Source organism: Botryllus schlosseri, chromosome 10 (assembly GCF_051294905.1).
Source record: "Botryllus schlosseri isolate E-star chromosome 10, Bs_hap1, whole genome shotgun sequence".
NCBI classification, from domain to species: Eukaryota; Metazoa; Chordata; class Ascidiacea; order Stolidobranchia; family Styelidae; genus Botryllus; species Botryllus schlosseri.
In genome coordinates this window covers 21,479,202-21,502,043 of record NC_137245.1, presented here as the reverse complement: position 1 = coordinate 21,502,043, position 22,842 = coordinate 21,479,202, and the positions used below count along the sequence as shown (strand labels likewise).

General features: G+C 40.3%; 1 protein-coding gene across 4 annotated transcripts in view; it reads right to left on the bottom strand.

The window, feature by feature from the left end:
* Nucleotides 1-17,831, bottom strand: part of LOC145448954 (regulating synaptic membrane exocytosis protein 2-like) — a 32,360-nt gene extending 14,529 nt beyond the window's left edge. Inside the window, exons 1-14 of one of the 4 annotated variants that reach the window (XM_080327411.1) lie at nucleotides 17,622-17,831; nucleotides 13,641-13,737; nucleotides 12,544-12,660; nucleotides 11,506-11,520; nucleotides 10,674-10,782; nucleotides 9,499-9,583; nucleotides 9,205-9,437; nucleotides 8,205-8,263; nucleotides 6,362-6,408; nucleotides 5,347-5,468; nucleotides 5,219-5,287; nucleotides 1,957-2,075; nucleotides 1,784-1,891; nucleotides 186-380 (exon numbers count right to left, since the gene is read on the bottom strand). In XM_080327411.1, coding sequence (XP_080183537.1) covers nucleotides 186-380; nucleotides 1,784-1,891; nucleotides 1,957-2,075; nucleotides 5,219-5,287; nucleotides 5,347-5,468; nucleotides 6,362-6,408; nucleotides 8,205-8,263; nucleotides 9,205-9,437; nucleotides 9,499-9,583; nucleotides 10,674-10,782; nucleotides 11,506-11,520; nucleotides 12,544-12,660; nucleotides 13,641-13,737; nucleotides 17,622-17,731 — 1,485 coding nt within the window. In that variant the 5' untranslated portion in view covers nucleotides 17,732-17,831. Of the gene's footprint in view, nucleotides 1-185; nucleotides 381-1,783; nucleotides 1,892-1,956; nucleotides 2,076-5,218; nucleotides 5,288-5,346; nucleotides 5,469-6,361; nucleotides 6,409-8,204; nucleotides 8,264-9,204; nucleotides 9,438-9,498; nucleotides 9,584-10,673; nucleotides 10,783-11,194; nucleotides 11,221-11,308; nucleotides 11,329-11,505; nucleotides 11,521-12,543; nucleotides 12,661-13,640; nucleotides 13,738-17,621 lie in introns of those variants that run through there. The other 3 variants (XM_080327412.1, XM_080327413.1, XM_080327414.1) reach the window with 3 other exon arrangements.
* Between the last annotated feature and the right edge of the window lie 5,011 nt (nucleotides 17,832-22,842).

Here is a 22,842-nt window from a genome sequence, read left to right as displayed (position 1 = left end):
TATTATTTTGATGTATTTACTGTTGTCGGTCAACCTGGATTGGCAAGTGACATTACAAAGAATGATATCAAAAGGGAAAAGAAAACGTTAACAAAATTTTCAAGCAGTGCAGGAGGGTAAATTACACTGTTTCTTCAGTAGTTTTATGTGGTATCGATAGTCGATGTCGCTAAACGATAGCTTACCGACGAGTCCAGTCTCGAGTCAAGTACGATATCATGGACCTCGTCATAGAACAGGTCCTGCAGGCAGTGGTTGTTCCACGAGATGATCTCGTCGCCAGGCTTCAAATGGCCGACGGTGTCCGCCAGGCTGCCCCGTTGGATTTTCGTTATAAAGGCGGCGTACCTGCCCGAAGGCGTCGACTTTCCTCCGACGACCTGGCCGAATACAGTACGGACACGTATTGAACATTCCTTTTCCACTGTAGGCCCAGTACGGCGCAAAGCCTCCAACAGCCAAAATTACGAGACATAATAGCAGCGTTGTAATGACTCGAGTGATTTTCTCAAAATACAGAAATGACTCATCTAGAGTCTATCTGTGTATTGACTCGACTTGGACTCGAGTCATTTTCTCAAAATACGGAAATGGCTCGACTCGAGTCAATCAGTGTATTGCCTCAAACCAAGTAATACGACTTGAGACTCAGACAGCCAAGAACAACATTTCACTGTAGTTTTGAAGAATAGTAAAGTAACCACACTATTGGGATTTTGTCTATTAGTACTGGTACTTGAAAATGCGACCAGGAACGGTAAAAAATGAGGAAAATTAGTATATTATAAATGCGAACTATTCGATATCACCAAACAGCGTTGTACAAAGTGGGTTTAACAAGACTTTAACAGGAAACTGAGCAGTCAACACAATGACTTAGACTCGAGTCATAATACCATGACTCGGACTCGACCCTCTGCTAGCTGACTTGGACTTGACTCGGTGGTGAATGGAAAATGACTCGACTTGACTCAAATCAAAACTATAAAAGTGAGATTGACTCGTGACTCGGAGCCTTGTGACTTGGTTGCAACCCTGCATAATAGCGAGACATTTGAAATAACATAATAACATTACATCAGTGGTTCTCAAGCCTTTCAACCTTTTGACACCTTCTGAAAGGGAGGTACGCTAACTTCGCTCGGTGCAGTGCAAGATTTTGTAAAGCTGGTGGCTAAAAAAGACTTCATTACCCTACATTAAATCACTGGTCAGCGGCGGAGTCCGATGTTGGTTGCTAAAAATATAAAGCTATCACTTTCGGCCAAGACTCGGTGCTGGTGCCAGTGCAGATGCCTAGCTACTGTGACAAATGCAAATAATATTTGCGTGACTCGAGTCACTTCGGAAACTTGCGTGACTCGACTTGTGACCTGATAAAATTTCAAATGAGTCAAAATTTGAGCTGACTCAAAAGTAATGATGACTCGAAGGTAGCACCTTCATCCAAACACTAGAGCTTACTCGGAATCGAACATCGCATTGTGCATTAGTGTAGATTTTGTGTACTGACTACTAACTCATACTCCAGAGGATAGCCCGTGCGACTGATTGCTTGTTGATTAGTTTGAATAGTGTTGGTTGGCGATCGTGAATATTGGTCGGCAGACGCCGTGTGAGCCGTGGAGCAGGAGGTAGATATTGTCGTTGCGTTACTGTTGTGGTATTTTCTGTTATAATCTTCATAATATCCTTTGCATATACATGTCAACGAATCAGAGGAGAAATGGTCACGTATCAAATCTTGTTTTTGTCACCACAAATCTAGTAAACCACAAATTACCTTCAATCCCAGCATAGACTCCGACAAATGACCATCCAATTTCTTGTTCAAAGTCATACTGCCAATTAGGAACATGCCGTCAGCCGAAGGCTGCCAAAACGACGGTTGCTGCGTAACACAGATATACGGACACATTACAATTGAACGCAACGAAACAACAGTTACGATCGTACCGAATAATCACTACTGCTCTGGGCCGGCGTCTCAATTTTGGCGACGCCCTCCCGTCTTCGCCGGGTAGTAGGGTAGCTTGATTGCTCTGATAAGGCACTTCTTCTTGACATTGAAAAATCTGGTTTGATTAAAAAATACGGCAGATATTCAAATGAACAACTACAACAGGGAAGTGTAATAATTGTATAACGATGTCGCATCACAAACAAGGTTGCCATCGACATGGATGAGCGAGAAAGGATGGCCAAAAGACATGAAATGACTCAAAAAAGTATCACAACCAATGTCACCGTCTTTTTCGGTATGTCGATGACTAAAACAAAACCAAGGTCATCACTTTCACTCAGTCACAATCAAGCTCGAATAGCAAACTTGTCGCAAATGACAATGGCACTTAAGAGAACAATGTAGTTTTGTCAGACGCCGACCTTAAAGAGAAGGACAAATCTGAGAAATAGGGACGGTATGGGGCGACCCCTTTGATAATCATATGTTATTAGTACGATTGAAGTGGAATGGAAATTTTCTTTTGACCCGCAATAAATACGACGTTTCGTAAAAATATGACACTTGACAATACAAAACTTTGTAAATTAAGTCACAGCAGCAACAATCCGGAAGATATCTCGTAGAAGGCGCAATATTAGAACTGGTCGCTGCTATCGGAAGCGGAATAAATTGGGATTGAAAGATTCATATAATCTGTGCCCGCATTACAAAACATTATCAACTGGCTACTGCGTACGTCATTATCGTGCACAATAGGTGACGAGTGGCACGCAACCTGAATATCACTTTCAGTATCATTGGAGTATAATTCATCGAGCTCAAAGGCTTTTCGCATGCCCCTTATCGAGACTTATTGGCCCAATAACAAGCATATAAATGCCAAATGCCAAATGGGAAGCAGAAATCCGTCGACGGGCCGGATAAAAAATTCCAACTATTTTCTGTGTCGCATTAATCGTATTGGAGTGAATTACATTGTCAATACATGCTGCTCAGTGAATGTATTGATATTAGGCAATGAGAAAGTGACGGTTAATTAAAAAAAAAATATCTATTCGTCGTCAGGATTCTAAGCAATGGTAAACATGAAACATTTTAAACTCCTTTTTAACCGACAGACCCTTTATGGAAACCGTGACTTTTTGTAACGGCACGCTTTGCTACATTGGCTTTATTTTGAATCTAGATTAGCCTCGTACGACGTACGTAGGCTACGTAATAGCGGCACCCGCAGGCGCCGAACCTGGGTATGCAAGGTATGCCACGCATACCTAGACACTTTTTTAGGTATGCAGCATACCTAGACTTCAGTTTGACATGTATCGGCATAAACTCGATTGTGTTATTTATAACATATCGCAATGTATTTCCGTTTACAACATTACCTGCTGCCGCTTATGTGAGCGAGGTAACCCGTTGCGCACAGCCAATTAGCGAAAAGCGTGTTGCCAATTAGCGAGATTCATTTGTGCATGATGTAACGCGACGCAATTTCCCGCTTAGATGATCGCGAAATTATGTCAATCATTGCCGTGCGCTCGGCAATCTTCGCTTGGGACGCTTGCCTGATTTATCGTGTCTCCAACAAGCCTAGTTTCACTCGCTTGAACAAATGAACAATCACATCAGCAGTAGGTCTGGTGCGTACTGTACCATCGCTGCCTGCACTATCGCATCTGCAATGGCGTGCACGATACCATCGCTTGCCTACACAATCGCATCTGCAACAGGCCTGGTACGAAAGATATCATCACTCGCCAACTATCGCGTCTCGGGCCTAGCATGCGTTGGCTGATGGCTCCAATCTCTCGATGGCTTGGTGACAATGCCGTTAGGTGTATGTTGATTAGCGATTGTAATTAAAGCGTGACATCGCTGAAGTGACTGACATCGAATGTCCGCAGACATGTGCGATTGTGTGTGCGCAATGCATACGTAAGTGAATTCCGCTAACACCTAAACATAACCATCAGAAGATGTGTGTCAAGTGTCAAGGCTCGAGTTGTAAAAGACGAGGAAGGTTTGAACAACCTGAAATCGGTGTCATTACAGAACAGATTCCATAACAACTCGGACATTTAGCCTTGCGCAAATCGTCGCAGAGATTACGGAACACGTGTTGATAAGCGGCGTATTTAATTGTTCGCGAGCGATCAGGCACTCACTAATTGACAGCCCTTCCGGACTCGTTGACAAGATACGCGCAAGTTCGTCAACATGAAGACATTGCATAATCGGCATTTATGCATGCACTTAATCCTCCTGAATTGATGCTATATCAACCCTAATTATCACTTCCGTCAGATTATGACGTCATTCCTTTGTGACGTCATCGAACCCGCATACCTAAGGAAAATTAGCGTTCGGCGTCTATGGCGGCACCTAAATAAGCAGGCTCCATAGTGAATGAATGTCCGGTTCAGTTTATACAGCCTATAATTTTAGTCCAAGGATTTACATTCAAAAGTAGGTCACAGGCTATGTTCTGAATTCCAGGTAACTTTCTGCGGGCCGCACATTGCCTAGTCCTGATGTAAACCAAAATACAAATTACAAACAATCTGACAAAGTATATTGTGACGATGAAACTTTAAAAAGGAAGTCAGCCTTGCCGGAAGCAATGCAGTTGCTTGTTGTTATGACTACAACTGGCCACAATCATTTGAGTATTAATTTTACAGAATCGAGGCTAGTAGTGAGATATGATTTTTTTCAAGTAGGCCTACTGAAATTATACTCTCCATATGCCACTAAGAGTTAATATACCAACAATATTTATAGTTTCAATGCTATTTTCCACCTGGAAATACATATCGCAGCATACAAAACATGTAGTGCAGAGCTACATTTCTAACTCTGTCTATATCAGTGGTTCACAAATCATTCCTAATTCAGAGACATATTCTGACTGGTGCAGTCACAATCTGGCGTTGGTGTATGGATGGAGTGCCGCGACAATGACATTTAAAATCGTAGCATAATTCGGATTATTTCAGTTGTTTAAACTTTGAAGTCACGGCACATATTAAACTCATTCCGAGTTCAAGAAACTTCATTTCTCTCAGTTGGCTTCGCGCCCCCCTTCAGATGCTTCCGCACCCTCCCCCTCACCAGTTTGAGAACCACTGGTCTATATGGTCGTCATCGTGTCCTCAACTACTGACAAGGGGCAGAAGAAAAGTCTCGAGAGTAAATAAATTACACTGCAACGAACGTAGTGCTGGAGACTATCGTGCGGAAATTGTTACGTACCGAAATCACTCGCACAGCTCGAAAAGTCGGTAGCCGACCGAATTTCCTCGTCAAAACTGGTCAAAGAGCCTGCAAGGAAATCGCTGACAATAAAGCAGCCTGAGCGCGTCAAAAAACAAAACTCCCACCGGCACCGCTTTGCTCTCGATAATTCGGATGCGTATTTCGAGAAATAATAGCACTTGATGATTTGAAAGGAGATTTATGGTGAGTGTGACGATCTATTCCGGACAACACGTCTCTGGAGCTTCTGCAACAAAAACTGCCGCGTCATCCCAGCAAAACAGCACAAAACCGTCGCTTTGAGTAGCTTGAAAAAATAGGCTACTTCCCCGTGACGAGTAGCACCTCGGTGATTCCGAAAACATTCAAAATTAGAAAAAATATTCAATGCCTGCAACAAAGGCATAATGCATCCTTTGCCAAGAAGGCTCGGAAGAATAACGCATCAATATTGATTTAAACGCAATACCGAGAGTAACTTAACTCCCTGAAATTGCCAAAGCTACAGAGCTTAGATCGTACAGCATACAGTACATAGCTTTCTATTCACTGATGTCGATCATTTGATCCAGCTCACTGTGATTGGCTGGAAAACGAGCAGCTAAATTACAGGTAGTCATATCGGCATCGGCTCACGCAATTTCGCTTCCTTGAAATCTATCTGAAAAATCACTAGTTACTTAAGAAAATTTCGAGGAAGTCAGTCCATTTTCAAAAAGTGATAAAGCACAGATCAAAGCCACTCCAGTACCCCAAATGGAGGCAGGTTGCTTTTTAAACAGTAGCCATGCTTTGATACTGACCACTGTAGACACAATAGATTTGTCAACTGCGAGTGGCTACGAACTATAAGCTTTCGCAGTGTCCACTTAGTACATCCACTCAACATTTGAGCTGAGCAGCTAAGCTGAATTTTCCGCATCCCATTTCCCTTCGAAACAATCGAATATCTTATCGACACGACGTGATGTTTCAATACCCCGCTACACGAACCTTCTCACAACATGTATCGAATATTCACGGCCGCTCATCAAGTCGACAAAACCACTCTAAGGTACAGCGTCTTGCAAAATACGTTACACTCACGCAATTACGGGACTAACCGTTCGCTTGAACAAAATAGGAACGCGTTTTACATACCTGTGACCTTCCGAAGGTACTTGACGCTCTTTAGGTCGCGAGCAACGCTAAACAAAAGATCTCCCGATAAATCCTCCGACATACATTATTCAAACGCGCGCTGCAACTGCACGCAGCTAAATGCGACCGAACACGGACACCTCGACACACACACACGCCATTATTTAACATCAGGCCGTCAAGTAGTCAGCATTGCTACTACTAAAGTATGAGTAGTGCCATAAATTTCTAACAAGTAAGCCTACAAGTGAAAGTATCAATTTACAAGACAAGCCAAAACAAGTAGGAGTAAAAAATGAATGGTTGGAAAGTACTCCAGTTCCGAAAAGTAGATTGGGCCTGAAGTGTCGCATATTTTTAGGAGTAAATGATAGGGGGCTACTTTGGATTTGCTACCATCATAAGCTACACAGGGGTAATCCTGTATGTATATGGTTGACATTAAATTTCACTCACAAAGCGACACAAAACTACTTTATACATCTTCGCGACAGCACACGGCGACTGATGACACTACAGATAGGTTCAATTTTTGAAAATATATACCGCTAACATTACCCTGATACAGACGCTATTTCGTCCTGTTGTTATGATAGTTTCACTCGCAAAAGGGACACAAACCAATCCCCAAACTATTTCTCACTTTACAAAAGCCAAAGCGCAAACAGCAAGTAGTTTTCTGGCAAGAAAACTGTTCAAGTAGAGAAGCCTAATTTCAATCTATTTTGTGAATGTTTCCATGCTCTAATTCTAATTCTAATCTAATTTGTGAAATGTTCCTATGCTCTAATTTTAATTCTAATCTAATTTAATATTTTCCTGAAAATGACTCATTTTGCAGCGAGCTAACAAGAATATCCCTTTCGCGCAGGGAAATCCAGTGCCAAGTCGCCATTGCAGCTTACACCGCACACTGTACAGTACAGTCATAATAGTAGTTATTGTGACGAATAATAGCCTGCTAGCATAGTAGTCTGCGAACATTCTATTTTTTTTTTAAATTTATGTTAGAACAACGCCGTGCTGACTAATATGGGCGATGATCATGTTTACCATAAGCTAAATAATATTTTATTAAAGTAGTACAAACACAAGAAATATCATGATCATAAACGTCATTTTATTTTGAACTATGAGCTGCGCATGCGCACAATACCTGAAATCAGTGATTATTGAATCGATATCGGGACTTGCCAGGCATGTTACTAGCTGAAAGACTATGTCATCCTAAAGATATATCTTGTAGGGACGTCCTATGCCGTTTTCTAAGCATCTCGGTCTTGGCAGTGCCTGGGCCATTGCACAGCAAGGAAATATTCTTATTGACATCAGCTGTTACTATCGACGATGCCGTTTCAGCTACCGGTAGTGTGGAATAGTGTTGTTGGGCGAATAGCTTATTTTGAAACAACAACAATAATGATTTGAAACTGAAATCAATTTTCGCAATTCAAAATGCTATGTTTCACATGCTATCAAAATCACAAACCAAATCGCCGGTCGCGATGACCCCTGGCATAGTACAAAACGAGCCAAGCTTGGTGTACAGTACAGACGTAAACCACTCTCATGGTTACGGGAATGCAGTGTGATTTGACCTAAACTGATTTTTGCTGAATTCATTTCCCATTCACAATTTCATTCAATGTCCAAGTTTTTGCGAATTCGATAATTGTAATTCTAATATAATTTGGAAGAAAAACTGTAGCCCTAACCCTAATTTTAATCTAATTTGGAGAAAATTGTGTAGCTCTAATCCTAATTTTAATCTAATTCGCAAAAGCTGGAAATTTTCTAGTTGTCGAAGTGTGCTCCGACGCGACACCATGTAAATACAGCTTACCGGGTCGACGTTGTCAGCAGGTACGTTTCTCATGTGTCTCTTACGCGAAGCCTCGCCCCCTGTCACAAAACGCGTCACAAAGGTGTGATATATAACGGGATTTGATTCGAGTATTTAACGCTTAGAGTATTCGAATCTGAATCGAGAATTAAACCTCACGATCGAAGCCGAGTGGTGACAGATGATTAATTTCTATTAGCCGACTGAAATTATACATTCCTTCACCCGGAGAGATATTTAATCAACCAGATTTATAGTTTTAACCAGGGTTGTAATGACTCGAGTCATTTTCTCAAAATACCAAAATGACTCGACTCAAGTCAATCCGTATATTGACTCCGCTTCGAATCGAGTCATTTCGCACGACTCGAACAAGGTCATATGACTCGAGACTCAGATGGCCAGGACCGACATTGCATTGTAATTTCGAAGAATAGGAAAGTAACCATACCCTTGGGATTTCGTCTATTGGTACTGGGTACTTGAAAATGCGACCAGAAACTGATAAAAGTGGGAAAAATTAGTGTCACACAATGGCATGACTCGGACTCGACTATCTGCTCGCCGACTTGGACTCGGTGGCGAATAAACAATGACTCGCCTTGACTCGAGTCAAAACTACACAAGTGAGATTGACTTGTGACTTGGAGCCTTGTGACTTGGTTACAAACCTGGTTTTAACCTCGCATGGTCTTATCGCAGAATAAAACATACATAGTACAAAACTACTCACTCAAGTGGAAATGACATATTTTTGAAGTCACGCGTAACCCACAGTATTGTCACAAGATGATGGTCAAAAATACAAAATTATCCTGAATGTGATGCAGGACTGGCCCCATATTCTCAATGATCGCACAAAAGGCGCATATTCAAACATCCCCTGTCATTCATACTGTTATGACGTCCTAATACGTCGTACTCAAACATTTGACTCGAAGCCTAACACTCGATTCAAAACACAAATACTAAGGTGCGGTAAGCACTACCGATAGCTTACCGATATCAGCCGAGGAATTGTGAAAATGACCGACGTCGCGCATGCGTCGCGGAGACGAATCTTTGCTACTGGGAATGCCAACCGGCAAAGATTGAATGCTCTTAGAGTGAGGCAGGAAAGATTTGACGGGCGAATTCGGTTTGGTCAAGTGAAGCCCGGCCAGCGCCGCGTCTACAGACTCCGCGCTCGTCACGACGCCGTCGCTTAGCCGCTGAAGTACGGCGCTCTGCGATCTGGGAATATCGTTTTCGCTCAAACGCCGCGGTAACTTCAATAATTGATGGCAAGACTTACTTCTCACTGGGCTCCCACGAAGAGTTACTTGATTTTCGGCTGTTATGATCGCCGATATGATTGGCGATGTTCTCTTTCTCCGAACCTGAGACAGGGCAAAAACAAGTAGCGGTTTACAACAGATATCTCGAGTGCCGCGATATCGGAGAGTAGCTAACAGATAGCAGAATATTGATCTCTCTATGCTGGATGGCTAGTGGTTCTTAACCTTTACTAGCTTGGCGAACACTTACGCCAATCCGGAAGCCTTTGGCGAAACCCAAATTTCCGGCTGGTCACAACAACAAAAATCTACACCATTACAGATCGAATAATTACTGTAGAATACTGGTGCTCAAAATGAACGGTGCATCAACAAGTGTTACAAGAAACAAAACAATCAAAACATCATTTCCATGAATATTTAGTGCAAAAATCAGTGCGGATTTCTACTGCATGAGGGGTTTGTGTGTCTTGATCTCATGAGAGCCCTGTCTCAGCCAATCCCTTAAGTATGACGTATGTGTAAAACTCTGGCTAAGAATTATTCCTCTATGCCAAAACTGCAGGCCTGCTTTACAACACCGCTGTTGTCACCCAAATTTGAATACTTCCACAGAAGACACTCCCCCCTGTGTACCCAATCCAGAATACAATCCGGGAAAATCACAGGTATTGCACTTATCAATATGGATAGTACTTGATACACTACACATGAGCAGCAAAAAATCTCAATAAATCATGCAGCCTGTTAATAATCATTGGCTTTCACTTGGAACAATGTCTTTTGTTGCTTTGAATTTACACAATTACATACTTGAAATATCGGGGTATCAACGTCAACTGCCAATTTGTTAGCGACACCTTGACATACTCCTATCTTAAAGCACATAAAATTTTTACGCCATTGTCGGTTTACATTACTTTCCGACCCATCTGACAAGTGACATTCGACATAGTCTATTATGTAGCGACACTAAACAATTCACTACACACGGAATGCCGAAACTCAAGACCAACTAATCGGCATTGAGAGACTTGAATAACTTACATACCAGATCAATGATCTATTAGCAATTACAGCACGTAAAATATAAGGTTACATTCCTATTTCATTGACTTGGCCACAGTTTCAGGTCATTTCAAAATGTTATTATAACGGAAATTGGTAGTGTTTGTAAATGTCATCAACATACCTGAGATACTTCTGGAGTCCCATTCGATCTGCCCGTTTCCATAAAACCAAGCCCCGCTTTTGGCTAAAATCTCTTTTTGTTTACGGCATACGTTACAAACCCACACGGTCTGCATGAAAAAATGTTGACTTATAACATCACACCAAAGTGTATGTCGACAACTTCCTATACAACCATATACAGGATACAATTTAACAGCATGCAAGTTGTTGATGAAACGTTAAAGTACAAAAAGCACAAAAAATTACAGACTGACAAGCACAAATTTCATTAATCAACACACTCGTAGGGTAACCGAACATGCTATACACACCATATGTCTCCACCCATTATTAACAAACAATTAGTGACAGTTGGAGGATACTCGATCAAAATATAGCAAGATACTTTCGGTTTCAGTTTGAGCATTCACGGAAATATCTGGTTAGCGGCGTGAATCTGCGAATGTCCATGCATGCAACATCACCGACCCTCGAGATGTTTTTAATCGCATTAGTCGAGTGAATTAATCAATGGCTCACTTGATAACCGTCAAAGTTCATGAGCTCTGCAAGGCACTCATAAAATTCGGTAAATTAGTAGATCAAACCAATCGATAAAATAATGGTTAGATTGGATAAATCGAGTATATTTACCCGGTCTGGTTACGGCCAAAATATTGTGGTGCGAACCTGTTGCCGCTAGTACGGAAAAGAACAAGTGAGAAACGCAAATGGGATTAATGTGACGATTATCACATACTCAACAGACGCCACAATAATCAACGTTAAACCACACAGACGACACCTGGAATGCACAATATCACACATTTCTGTGTACGCCGACATCTTACCATAACTTTAGAATTCTATCCCGAAAAAATAGTGAAAAGATTACGAGATTTCATTATGAAACAAAAACGGCAATGGGAGATCAGAGACGCCACACCAGTGCAATTCCATACATCACAAGTTTTAATGCTTCCGACCTCTTAAGGCTTGCCAAATATTGAAAATTGGCTAATAAATAATTGATGCTAGGAAATATAAAATGATAGGACGAATCGCATCGCCGCAAGGAGCCTTCTGGAAGCCGTACTAAAGAGACAAAAATTCGGAGGATGTGTCAATATTAATGGATTTCCATCAGCATTATACTGGTTACACCGTACTCGGAAATAAAATGCAAATTATGACTGGCGTAACACGCCACAGTTTACAGTTAAAAGATAACACAGGAGGAAATGCATTGTGGATACATTTAAAATGACAGTATTTGATCACATTAGAACTCCGTTGGCAGCATCCTACAATCCCTCCAAAAATGACAACCAAAGGCAATCGGGCAATCGTTGAAAAACATGGTGTCAAACTGTGTATAGACAAAGGAAAGTACATTGCTAGTCAGGCAGAATTTCAAATTGATTTTGCTGAATATTTTGCCCTCACATAGTGAATTTCATTTCTTCCACCAGTAAACATAATCACACCCGCTATTACAATGTTGCTGTGGACCTACCTAAGATAGTGTCTGGGAACGTGCCCAGTTATTTACATATACCAACATGTGGCTGATTAGGAGTAGCACAAGAACACAATTCCGGACATGACCTAGTGTCATTTGCGAAAGTTATCCCTGAATTGCATTCTAGCATCATGGGGCCCAAGTTGCATCTACAATCGGCCTATTCAACAGACATCAAATCAGGGATAATAATATAGTAACCACGTGGGGTCATTTGCAAATAAATACTAATATCGGGAAGTCAGGATAATGACGCTGTAACTAGGATTGAGTGGAAAAATATACGTCAATCAGCTATAAAATGAGAACGTTATTTCCAATACAACATCGATAGCAGAAAATGGGTGAAAATGATGAGGCAAGTTACCTTATTCGATCTTACAGTGATCTTGCCTCCGCATCTCGAGCAGAATCTCGTGTTACACAGTGAACATAAATAGCCGGAGCCTTCTGCAAATTTCGTTTTGGAACATAAGGAGCATACCTGCAAATCATGAAAGCAATTTCATCTTTATAATATCGAACAACCCGGAAAACAAAGCCAACGTACATCTAAGATCTGTGCGCTCGCAGACTTTAGAATAGGGACATAGGGTTTGTTATCAATGCCATTGCCAACCGTAGACGCGTAATTTTAAATGACAGCTCATGGCGATTGACTTCAAAGGCGCAAGAGGCATTGATGACTATACAGCAGCCTATTTTAAGACGCTTCGCTAATGAATAAGAGTCCGATACAGTCTACATCTGGGAACTTCCAAGCAAATCAATAGCGCCTGTGGTCAACCCAACAAAATCAACATAACAGAGCAGGAGTCACGGAGTCACTCCTTCGATCAAGGTCTGATTCATTCAAAATATGAAAGGCAATTTCTTATCCATGCATTTATGGTGTAATTTATTCACTGTCGGTGTAAGGTAGGCTACATCAATGAAAAAAATCAATAGTTATGAGCAATTTGAGATAATGCACGGACAAAACGGAAAACACCGTCTTGCATATGCGCTCAGCGGTCTGACATTATTTTTCGATGGAACCCGCGAAAATAAGTTGACAAAATAGATCGACCTACCATATCAGAAATAAAATATGATATAATCGCACTGGTCCGCCACAAAAGAATATTGTATAGTATTCATATGCATCGATGCAAAAAAGCCCTTCCTAAAGATGCCGGCGATTCGGGTAAGATATGACCCTTGCCTTGAGCTTTCATGTCACCAAGATAACACATCCAGCAAAGTGAAGCGTTTTAAAAGATGATAATACTCCAATGGAATTCATTTCATTTTTTCTTTTGTCAATGCAAATCTCCAAATAATCAAAGTTCGCTCACCAAATAATAATGCACACCTCCTCCTTCTTTACAGTAGCCTACATATACAATCAGATAGAGATTAACATTAGGCACAACGCATTTGCAAAAGCTTCACTAGGTAATTACGTTATTTTCAATTACTCACTGGATCATCATCGCCGGCGTTATTTCCATCGGTAGGCCTCCGTTCGGTGTTAATTCGAATGCATGATTTGTAGTTTTCAAAATCGTCACAAAGACTTCTGTAAAACAGAATGTAAGAGTGGGGTAATTTAAATTAGTATCAATTCAACCAAGTACTCATGCTGACTACATCTTAGATGAAAAAATATTTTCAATCTATCATTATTTGTCTAAATCACAGGCACGTTTCAAGTACCGGAATGGGGCAGACAGGAAGTATTTTCCTGAGGGTGATCAGTAGCTGAGCACAGCCTATCCACGTATGCCGTCTCTCTACTTGTAATACGGCATTGCTACAACACCAACACTTTTTTGGCCAACATAATTATTGTCTTGAATTTTGTTAATAATTTTTAATCGCTGAAGATTTTGGTCGGATTTACAAACTGACGTACAATTTTCGCGAGGCCGGATTTGGAATCTCGAATCATTTGCAACTTCCAACGGGGGTGCAGACTAGACGACCTTGGTATAAAGGCCGTATCACATCTCCGTCGTCAAAGCTTGTCGGTGGTGCAGGCGAAAAAGAATACCATATCTCTCTCTCTCCATTTGACCTTCGAATGATTTTTTTGGTTTTGCCGGACTTGGACATGATGCAAAATGAAGATTTGAATTTGGGTTCGATGCTCGAATACTGAAATATGAATTGAAAATATCAAATCCGGCTGTCGTTGTCAAGTAGACTATATCGAATAGAGATACTAAATTCGAGCACATTCTAAGCTTTCTGAAAGTATATTAGGGAAACTTTAAGCCACAATAAATTGTACTATTAGTTGTGTATGCGTTTCAGTTATAATTGCTGACTAAGCTAAGCTATCATGGCATATATTCGCGAATCTATGTATATTGTATTTATTATATATATATATAGCCTATATGCAACCCAAGCACTCGTAATAGATCATGTCGTTTTCGGATGGAATTTTAATTTCGTCGAATACTAGAGCCAAATATCTAAGATTAGCGAAATTTGATTGCGACTACATTTTCCCACTGTTATAATGGTTTAAAAATTGGCAGGGTGAGTCCATGTCAAATCAACCGCACTCGTCTCCACTAGGTCTCAGATTGCAATGAAAATGGAGGGGTAAATCTGGTATCCAGTCTTGACTGCAGCAAACTTAATTTTGTCAAAATTGGTCCACCCATCACAAAGTTATCGCATTTTAAAAAATAACCATTTTGTGCTCACCCAACCAGGAAGTTCAATTACTTTTACATTACCGTACCTGTTATAGTAACGGTTATAAAACAGCATGTAGTCAAGTACTTGAGAGTGGATTATGGTGTCGAATGATAGAGTAGAAGAAACTCTTGCTATTGAAGGAAAAATTGTCACCTAATCAAATGGGGTAAGGGGTCAAAACCCACCTCATAAACTGACACTTTTCAAAATCATTCATGCGTAACATGAACTTCAAATATATCTAGCGTAATTCTGCCTACACAAAAATTGGAAAGTAACATGTCATATGAAAGCTTGTTTGGAGAGGAACATGGTAGAGATGTTTTGCTAACTAATATTTGATGGATAGTACCTCTAAATTAACTTTATATAAATACTTCTGAATCCATGGGGTAATTCAATTTGAGATTAATCAAAAGAGAGATTGGTCATCCCTTAAGTTTCAGATTTGGCTGAAATTTGGCTGAAAACACCATGGAGTACATCTGAGTAAATATCAATTTATCTTAAATGAATTACATAGTAGTTTTCAAGTTATTGCATGATAAAAAACAAGCTTTTCATGCTCATTCAACCGCGAAATTCTGGTAATTTTTTAGGCTGATTTGAAATTTTCTGTAGATAAGCTATTTTGAAAATTAGAGAGTTGATCTCTTTGTTATGTTGTTTAAATTGATCTATGCTATCATGCAGGACAAAAATTACTGATTTTAGGTTGAAATCCTAAAATGTAACTCATTACTAGAGCCCGACCGATTATCGGCTCGCCGATAATATCGAGTCGATATCACGCTTGGAGAGAAATATCGGTATCGGCCATTGAAGGTAAAAAAATATCGGCCTTTTTCGTGACGTCACAACATGGTGGTAGGGAGTCAAGAGAAGTCGATGAAAGACGTGAGGACGGTCAATTATAAAAATAAATGGCCAAGCTGCATATAGTGCATACTGCATACAGGGCAGTAGGCATGTCTATCTGAATATTATAGATAACTAACCACCGTTATGCCCCACTGACTTTGTGGGAATCTCTCTGCAGTAATCGATCACCAAAGACAGAGAGCAGCTGGCTGGATAGTTGTGTGCCGAAGATTTCAATCAGTAAGAGAAATGAGAACTTCAATCATGCTGGACTGACCCTCGTAATGATAGAGAAAAGCGTCGCGTCGAAACATTTCCCGGTTCGGTACCAACAGAGCTAATTATACCAGTAATGTATGAAGTCGTCTGACTGAGGCCTGCGGCTGCGGGGCCACCATGATAGGAAATATGCGAGCATTGAGGGCAAGAAAATCAAGCAAACGTGGAGTAAAGCCAGTAATTGATACGAAAATTTTTGATTCCATGATGACATTGGCCAATTCTGACAAAAGAGTGTGTAAAATATTGATCACTTGATTGTTGAAATGCTGGTCAAAGGCCCATGGGGGATGGGTGGAGCAGTTGCAGACGTGGACAATTTGAGTTGTTTTGCACATTCTCATCAGCTATTTGTTAATGATGTGCTGAAGGCTCCAGGTGCATTGTCAGAAGAATATCAATATCAATATTTGGTTAAACCATTGAAGGAAAGATCCCCTGCAAGGGAGCGGTGGAACCGAAATGAAGAAAGATTTCCTGCTGTGCCACTAACTATGCTACCAAGTGAAAGACTGCTCACTGTGTTTAGTACTATATACATCATCTATGGAAGACCACAGAAGTTCACTCCTTGGAGGAAGGGCCGAGAAATTGTGCTTCGTGAACTGTAATCTGCAACTGCTGGATTGGTGCTTTTGATACATTTTTATAGTTCCTTGATCATTTATTTCATGTTCAAGCATATCAATGGCTGTAAAGTTGTTGAAAGAAATGCTCTGGGGTGTTAAATATGGGCCTTGAGCTAGATTCCATATCTTTTGAATATCGGCTGAATATATCGGGGTTATCGGTGGAGGTACTGGATATCGGTCTTATCGGTATCGGCTCAGAAATCCAATATCGGTCGGGCTCTACTCATTACCCCCAGAAACCACTAAAGCGTAACAACAATATTACTGCAGTCTCTCTCTCTTTTCTGTCTGCTTCAAAAAATTTATAAATGGTAGAACAAAGAATTTCTAGAAAAGGAGTTACATGCTGGAGTTTGTCTCAAGGTAACACAGCAACTAGAATATCAAACATCATTTTTTAGGAAAATCGCTACATTTTCACGACCTGAAATCCACCCTGTTTTCAAAACTTTGTAAGTAAATATTACAAAAAAACTTATTTTCTAAGGAATCTTTGTTCATTTGCCACCCTTCATAACTTTTTTTCGAGTAGACAGAAATGAGAGGGAGACTCCTGAAATATTGTTATGCTCGAGTGAATTCCAGAGGCACCGGCTTTTAACTTGAGCTACATTCTGGGCTAAGCACCAAAAATCATTAATTTCACACTTGAATGATAGAATACTAGAATAGTTCAATTTATACAACATAACAAAGTTAACATCATGCTAAGGTCAAAGTAGCTCATTTACAGACAATTCCAAATATATATACTTAAAAACAGATCTTCAATTTTACGGTTGAATGAGCATGAAAATCATTTTTTTCATCATGCGATAACTTAAAAACTACTGAAGTAATTCAATTCAAATAAATTGCGATCTAGTCAGATATAGTTCATCATGTTTTGAGCCAAATTTTAGCAAAATCTGACACTATGTGGAGACGAAATCCATTTTTTTGGTGTATCAGACATGGAATTACCCGGCAGTGAACTTACTGTATCATTTTTTTCTCTTTTTCTTCCTCGTCTTGTTGACGTCTTATCACCTCCAGAATTTGATTTTGTTCCGCAGGTGTTAAGTGGCTCAAGTCGGATGGATCTAGCATGTTCCTATTGTAATGTTCATGCGGTACACTGAAAAGCTGCCCTTTGCAGCTGCTATTGGAACATTTATCTGTCAGGAAATATATACCGTAAGCAATCTGCGTAAAATCTGTGTATTATAACCTGAGCCAGCAATTGCTGCAGAAGAAACCGATTCGCAAATCAACATAAATTTTGTGGGAGAGTTCCTACAACTTCAAAATTTTCTTTGCGCGATTTCTTTCAATTAAATGTCTACTTTTAATATGGGTGTACCCTCAGCCCCATCATATTTTTTTAAATTAGGCATTTCAGCGCCGGCCGTTACCGCCCCACGTCCCACGATACCACCAAGATATCTGAAGTTTCGGCCGACATAAGACTTCGTGAAGTGTGCTACGGTACCAAATAAAGTCTTGGCCGAAACCATCAATATATATATAAATTGCCAATTGTCCATAGACGCGGAATAGTCCTGCGCTTGCTATCTGAAGTCACAACCTCCCTCAGCTCTACTAATAAATCGGAACACGTGGATTGCGAGAAATTGAAACATTAATAGCAAGATATGCAATTACCAATATTATAGAGAAATTTCAATTGTGAATATATTTTTTCGCGCTCTGCGCGACTACGTACACATATACTCAGATCCCTTACAACAGTAAAACGTGCTTTATCTGGTGGTGGTTAAACGGATCATCTTGAAGGAAGCTCCACCCCTCAGAAGTTTGGATTATGAGTTATGACACTATGGGGCGGGCGGGGGCCAAACACCAACGTCCTGGGGGAGGGGGGCGTGACTACTGTTTCGGCCGGCTGGCTAACACTATCAACTAATCCAGTCTGGGTAGTTTGGGACCAATGGACTGGATAGACGGGTTTTACATTAATTGTCCAATAGCACATCCGCCCAATAGCCATCAATGCATTCACTTAACTGAAGAACAGTGATTGACCTAAGTACTATACAACTACACTGATAAATGATCAGATAAAATTGCTAATAAACCAATGATGATGATGATGAAGAGACATGACCTATTTGAGGTCACAACGTCACATCATTTCGCAATTCTGAGATGGGCGGGTGGGGACCTTCTATAGTTAAAGAAGATGTGTCCGTCCATAATATAAAGCCTAGCCTAGCTATTAGCCTTAGCTGATTGATGCCTATAATAGGTCCGTGGAATCTCGGTACTTTTTCCATGACATAGGCTATATCTTTGTCTTATAAAATCCTTAGTGGAATAACAGTTATTGTTGTTTACTTCCCATGAACAGAGAATACATAATAATAATCTTCGCACATCAACTGAGAACTGACAACTTTGTTTAGATATCTACGCTACGGTACCATAACAGAAAGACAAAACCTCTGTGGTGCTATCTGATTTTGCTTAGTCGCTATTTTTCTGAAGTTCAAGGGTGAAATATTGAGACGCAATTTTTCAAATGTATAGCCAGAAGTATCCCATTATAGATGTTCCATACTCCTTGCCTTAGTTTGGTTTGGTTGCCACTTCTATCGCTTCTATGTGAGTTCTAGGATTCTGGAAACCATAGGTGATCACATAAAGTAACCGGCATACAAACACAGTGCACACCGAAACATCCTCCCAGGCAAGATCGAATGTTTTAATAGGAATTAGGGGAGTAAATCCCATTTTACTTCGTTAAAGTTAATGTATTAGATAGGAACGAAGCATCTCTTATGATGTTAAACTGCAATAGTTTCGATTGAATTTACAGTTTTGAATGTAGACCGCAGCGATGCGATTTATGCATAGCCTTTATAAAGGCCTTATGAAGTCTCTATCATGTATAATTCAAAAATTAAACCTGAATATAAGTTGATCCTGAATTTCGTTTGGCTATGTATAATAGACTGTCAGCAGTGCTTGAGAAAATCGGGTCTGTTGTTTATATCGAATGGATTGTTGTTGTTCGTGGTATTCGTGGTGTTTGTCGACTTCGATGGTCATTTACACCAGGCCAATTTTCATCATGTTATTCCGTAACTGCCGACTTGTAGCACGGCCCACTTCTAGGTTTTATAAGACACCGCTTACACGGATGAGATGGCGAGGAGGACCCTAGATAAACCTCCAACACTTAGGTAGGAATTCTGGAGTCTCGCCACATATGGAATGGGTGAAATTCTTGCACAGAAAGACGCAGTTTTTCGAATAAGCAATGTGCAAAAGGTGGATTTATGTCATATTTAAATTTGTATATTGAATTTGTGAATCATCCTAAGCCACAATGCCCTTTGCATACATTTTCGAAATCGCTTCCATTTAGGCGACTTGCGAAATACACTTTATTTTTATCTGACCTATAGAGAAGCTGGGGTTAATTCATTGCACCGAAAAACGTAGATTCTCGAATACTTCCATTTATTAAGTCCGCGGACCTTCGGGAATGCAGCGGTGGCGAGCACATTTTGCCTAGGGTTGCATTTAAAACAAAAGGTGCTTTGAAACACTTTGTTTAAAACATGTTTTAAACAGTGTTTTAAACAAAGACATTTCGAAAAAAAACGAAATTGTGTTTTTTTAGTTGTAAAATTATGCCATAATTGTGTAAATACTTTCCGAAAAACATGTTGCATGAGCTTCAGACATGGGGTAATCGCGATTAGTAATCGTAATCGATTACGACGATTACAGCATTTTCAAGTAATCGTAATCGCAATCGATTACATTCGAAAAAAATTCAAAGTAATCGTAATCGTAATCGACTAATTCACATATCTAATCGATTTCTTTGTGAAGGAACGATTACATTTTATTGGTACAAGGACTGTGACATAACCGAACATTCGTGAACAAAGAAGAGATATTATACCAGGTTATTGATAGCGCAAACGTCTGATTTTCAAACGCCACTGCTCATTATTACGTCAGAAGTATTAGCTTGGCTCGTCATTGCGTAAGTATCCACACGTAGTAAATAGATATTCGATGTAAATTGTTGTGTGATTGCAAGAACAGTGTAAGCCATGCTGTATATCAGGTTATCAATACACTCCAGACGCTACTACCTCGTAGCAAGATAATAATCACCACTCTGACTAGTTTGAAATAGTAACTCATGTATTGACGTTTGGTTATGCTCAGTTAAACGCAGTTTGACCGTTGCTGCTTGGCGAGCAGTATATAGGCCTATGTAGTACGTATGTATTGTACGTACAAGTACACCGGACAAAGATTTGAAATTTTGTACTCGCCAAATAAAATATTACGATGGTTAAAATCAACAGCTGCTGATATATATATCATAACCGAGCCGTTATTTGCCGTATCTCGTAACGGCAGCTTGCACCATCTGTATTAAGTGGAAGGTAGAATATTATGTTCACTATATCTTATTCTCCATGACTCTACTTGAAACGGGCGCCAATCGTCATTTCACAATGCTTCACTCGACATTTGAACCCGTCGCCATATCCATCCGCTTTCTTATACACCATGTTAGCGGTGGTTGTAGGTACAAACAGGACCAAAACAGCAATTCGCCCCCCCCCCCCCACTCCAAACGTTGGAATTGGCAGGGTTGTAACCAAGTCACAATGTTCCGAGTCACAAGTCAATCTCACTTTTATAGTTTTGACTAGAGTCAAGTCGAGTCATTTTCAATTCACCCCTGAGTCAAGTCCGAGTCCAAGTATGCTAGTATAGGGTCGAGTCCGAGTCATAGTGTTTGACTCGAGTCCGAGTTCAAGTCATTATGTTCACTGATAAGTTTTGAGTTCAATCCGGTTCAACCCACTTTTTTCAACTCTGCTCGAGTGATATAGAATGGCTCGTATTCATAATATCATAATTTTCATCAGCTTTCACAGTTTACGGCCCTATTTCCAAGTATCAGGACTGATAGACGAAATATAAATCATGTGGTAATTTTACTAATCTTCGAAGTTACATGGAATGTCTGTCTTGGCCGTCCTAGTGTCGAGTCATATGGCTTGCATATGACTCGAGTACAAGACAAGTCAATACAAAAATTGACTCGAGTCGAGTCAATTTAAGCATTTGTAAAAATGACTCAAGTCAAGACTAGTCACGAAAGTCGAGTCATTACAACCCTGGGTATCGGGCCCCCATAGGGTGGTCAGTTTTCATGTTGATGACTGAATTTCGTCAATAATATTGGTAATTTCATTATACTGCTATTCATTCAGATTTAGCGGTAGAGCTTGGGGCACGTAATTCATAATTATAACACCTGGTATGTTGTTATAATTACTTTATTGTATGTTGTTATTTCGTGCCCCTCCCCCGTCTTTTATATAATCAAAAGATACTGTAGTCGCCCAAGCGTACCAGACTAAAAGAAAAAAAAATTCGTGAGACGCACACACAAGTTAGCATGTCTTCATTCCTCTGTCGACGCCCGGGTGACATAGGTATTGTGAGGCGCCAAGCGCGGCTATTGACAATGGACACATACCCAAAGTTTCGGCCAAGGTCATTCTTTGGAAACACACTTTTTGGAGTTGCATGTTGGCCGAAATTGCATAGGTCTTTTTGGTGTATCGTGGCGGGGTAATGACCGCTACCGAAATGCCTGTTCTTGAAGGGAAGAGTTATGCATTTCAAAATCAAGCTATTTTGACACATTTAAATCGCGAAGCTCGAAGAAAATTTTCAAGTTAATTAACTCTTTTTAAAATACACTACAATAAATAATTTATGTGGATTTACGAAATACTTTTGAGTCCCCATAGAGCTCGTTCGCGGTCCTATTGGGGAGTTTGCGGTGCGGCAGTTAGGGACCTGGCAAGAATGCAAATCCTTGGGTGCGGCGAATAGTCCCCTATAGAGTTGGGCAACGGGTACATTATGACGTAACAAGCAAATGACGTATGATTTATATAGAAAGTTGTTATCTCATTAGACTTTTTCATTGCAATACTTATAATGTCTTCCAATATCTCTTCTGAAATGAGTTCTAAGAAGCAAAACAAATGTAATCGTGAGTAATCGTGATTACTTTTGAAATGTAATCGTAATCGTAATCGACTACTTCCTCATTTTGCTGTAATCGTAATCGTAATCGTAATCGCGGGATTCACAAGTAATCGTAATCGCAATCGATTACATTCATGAAGTAATCACCCCATGTCTGA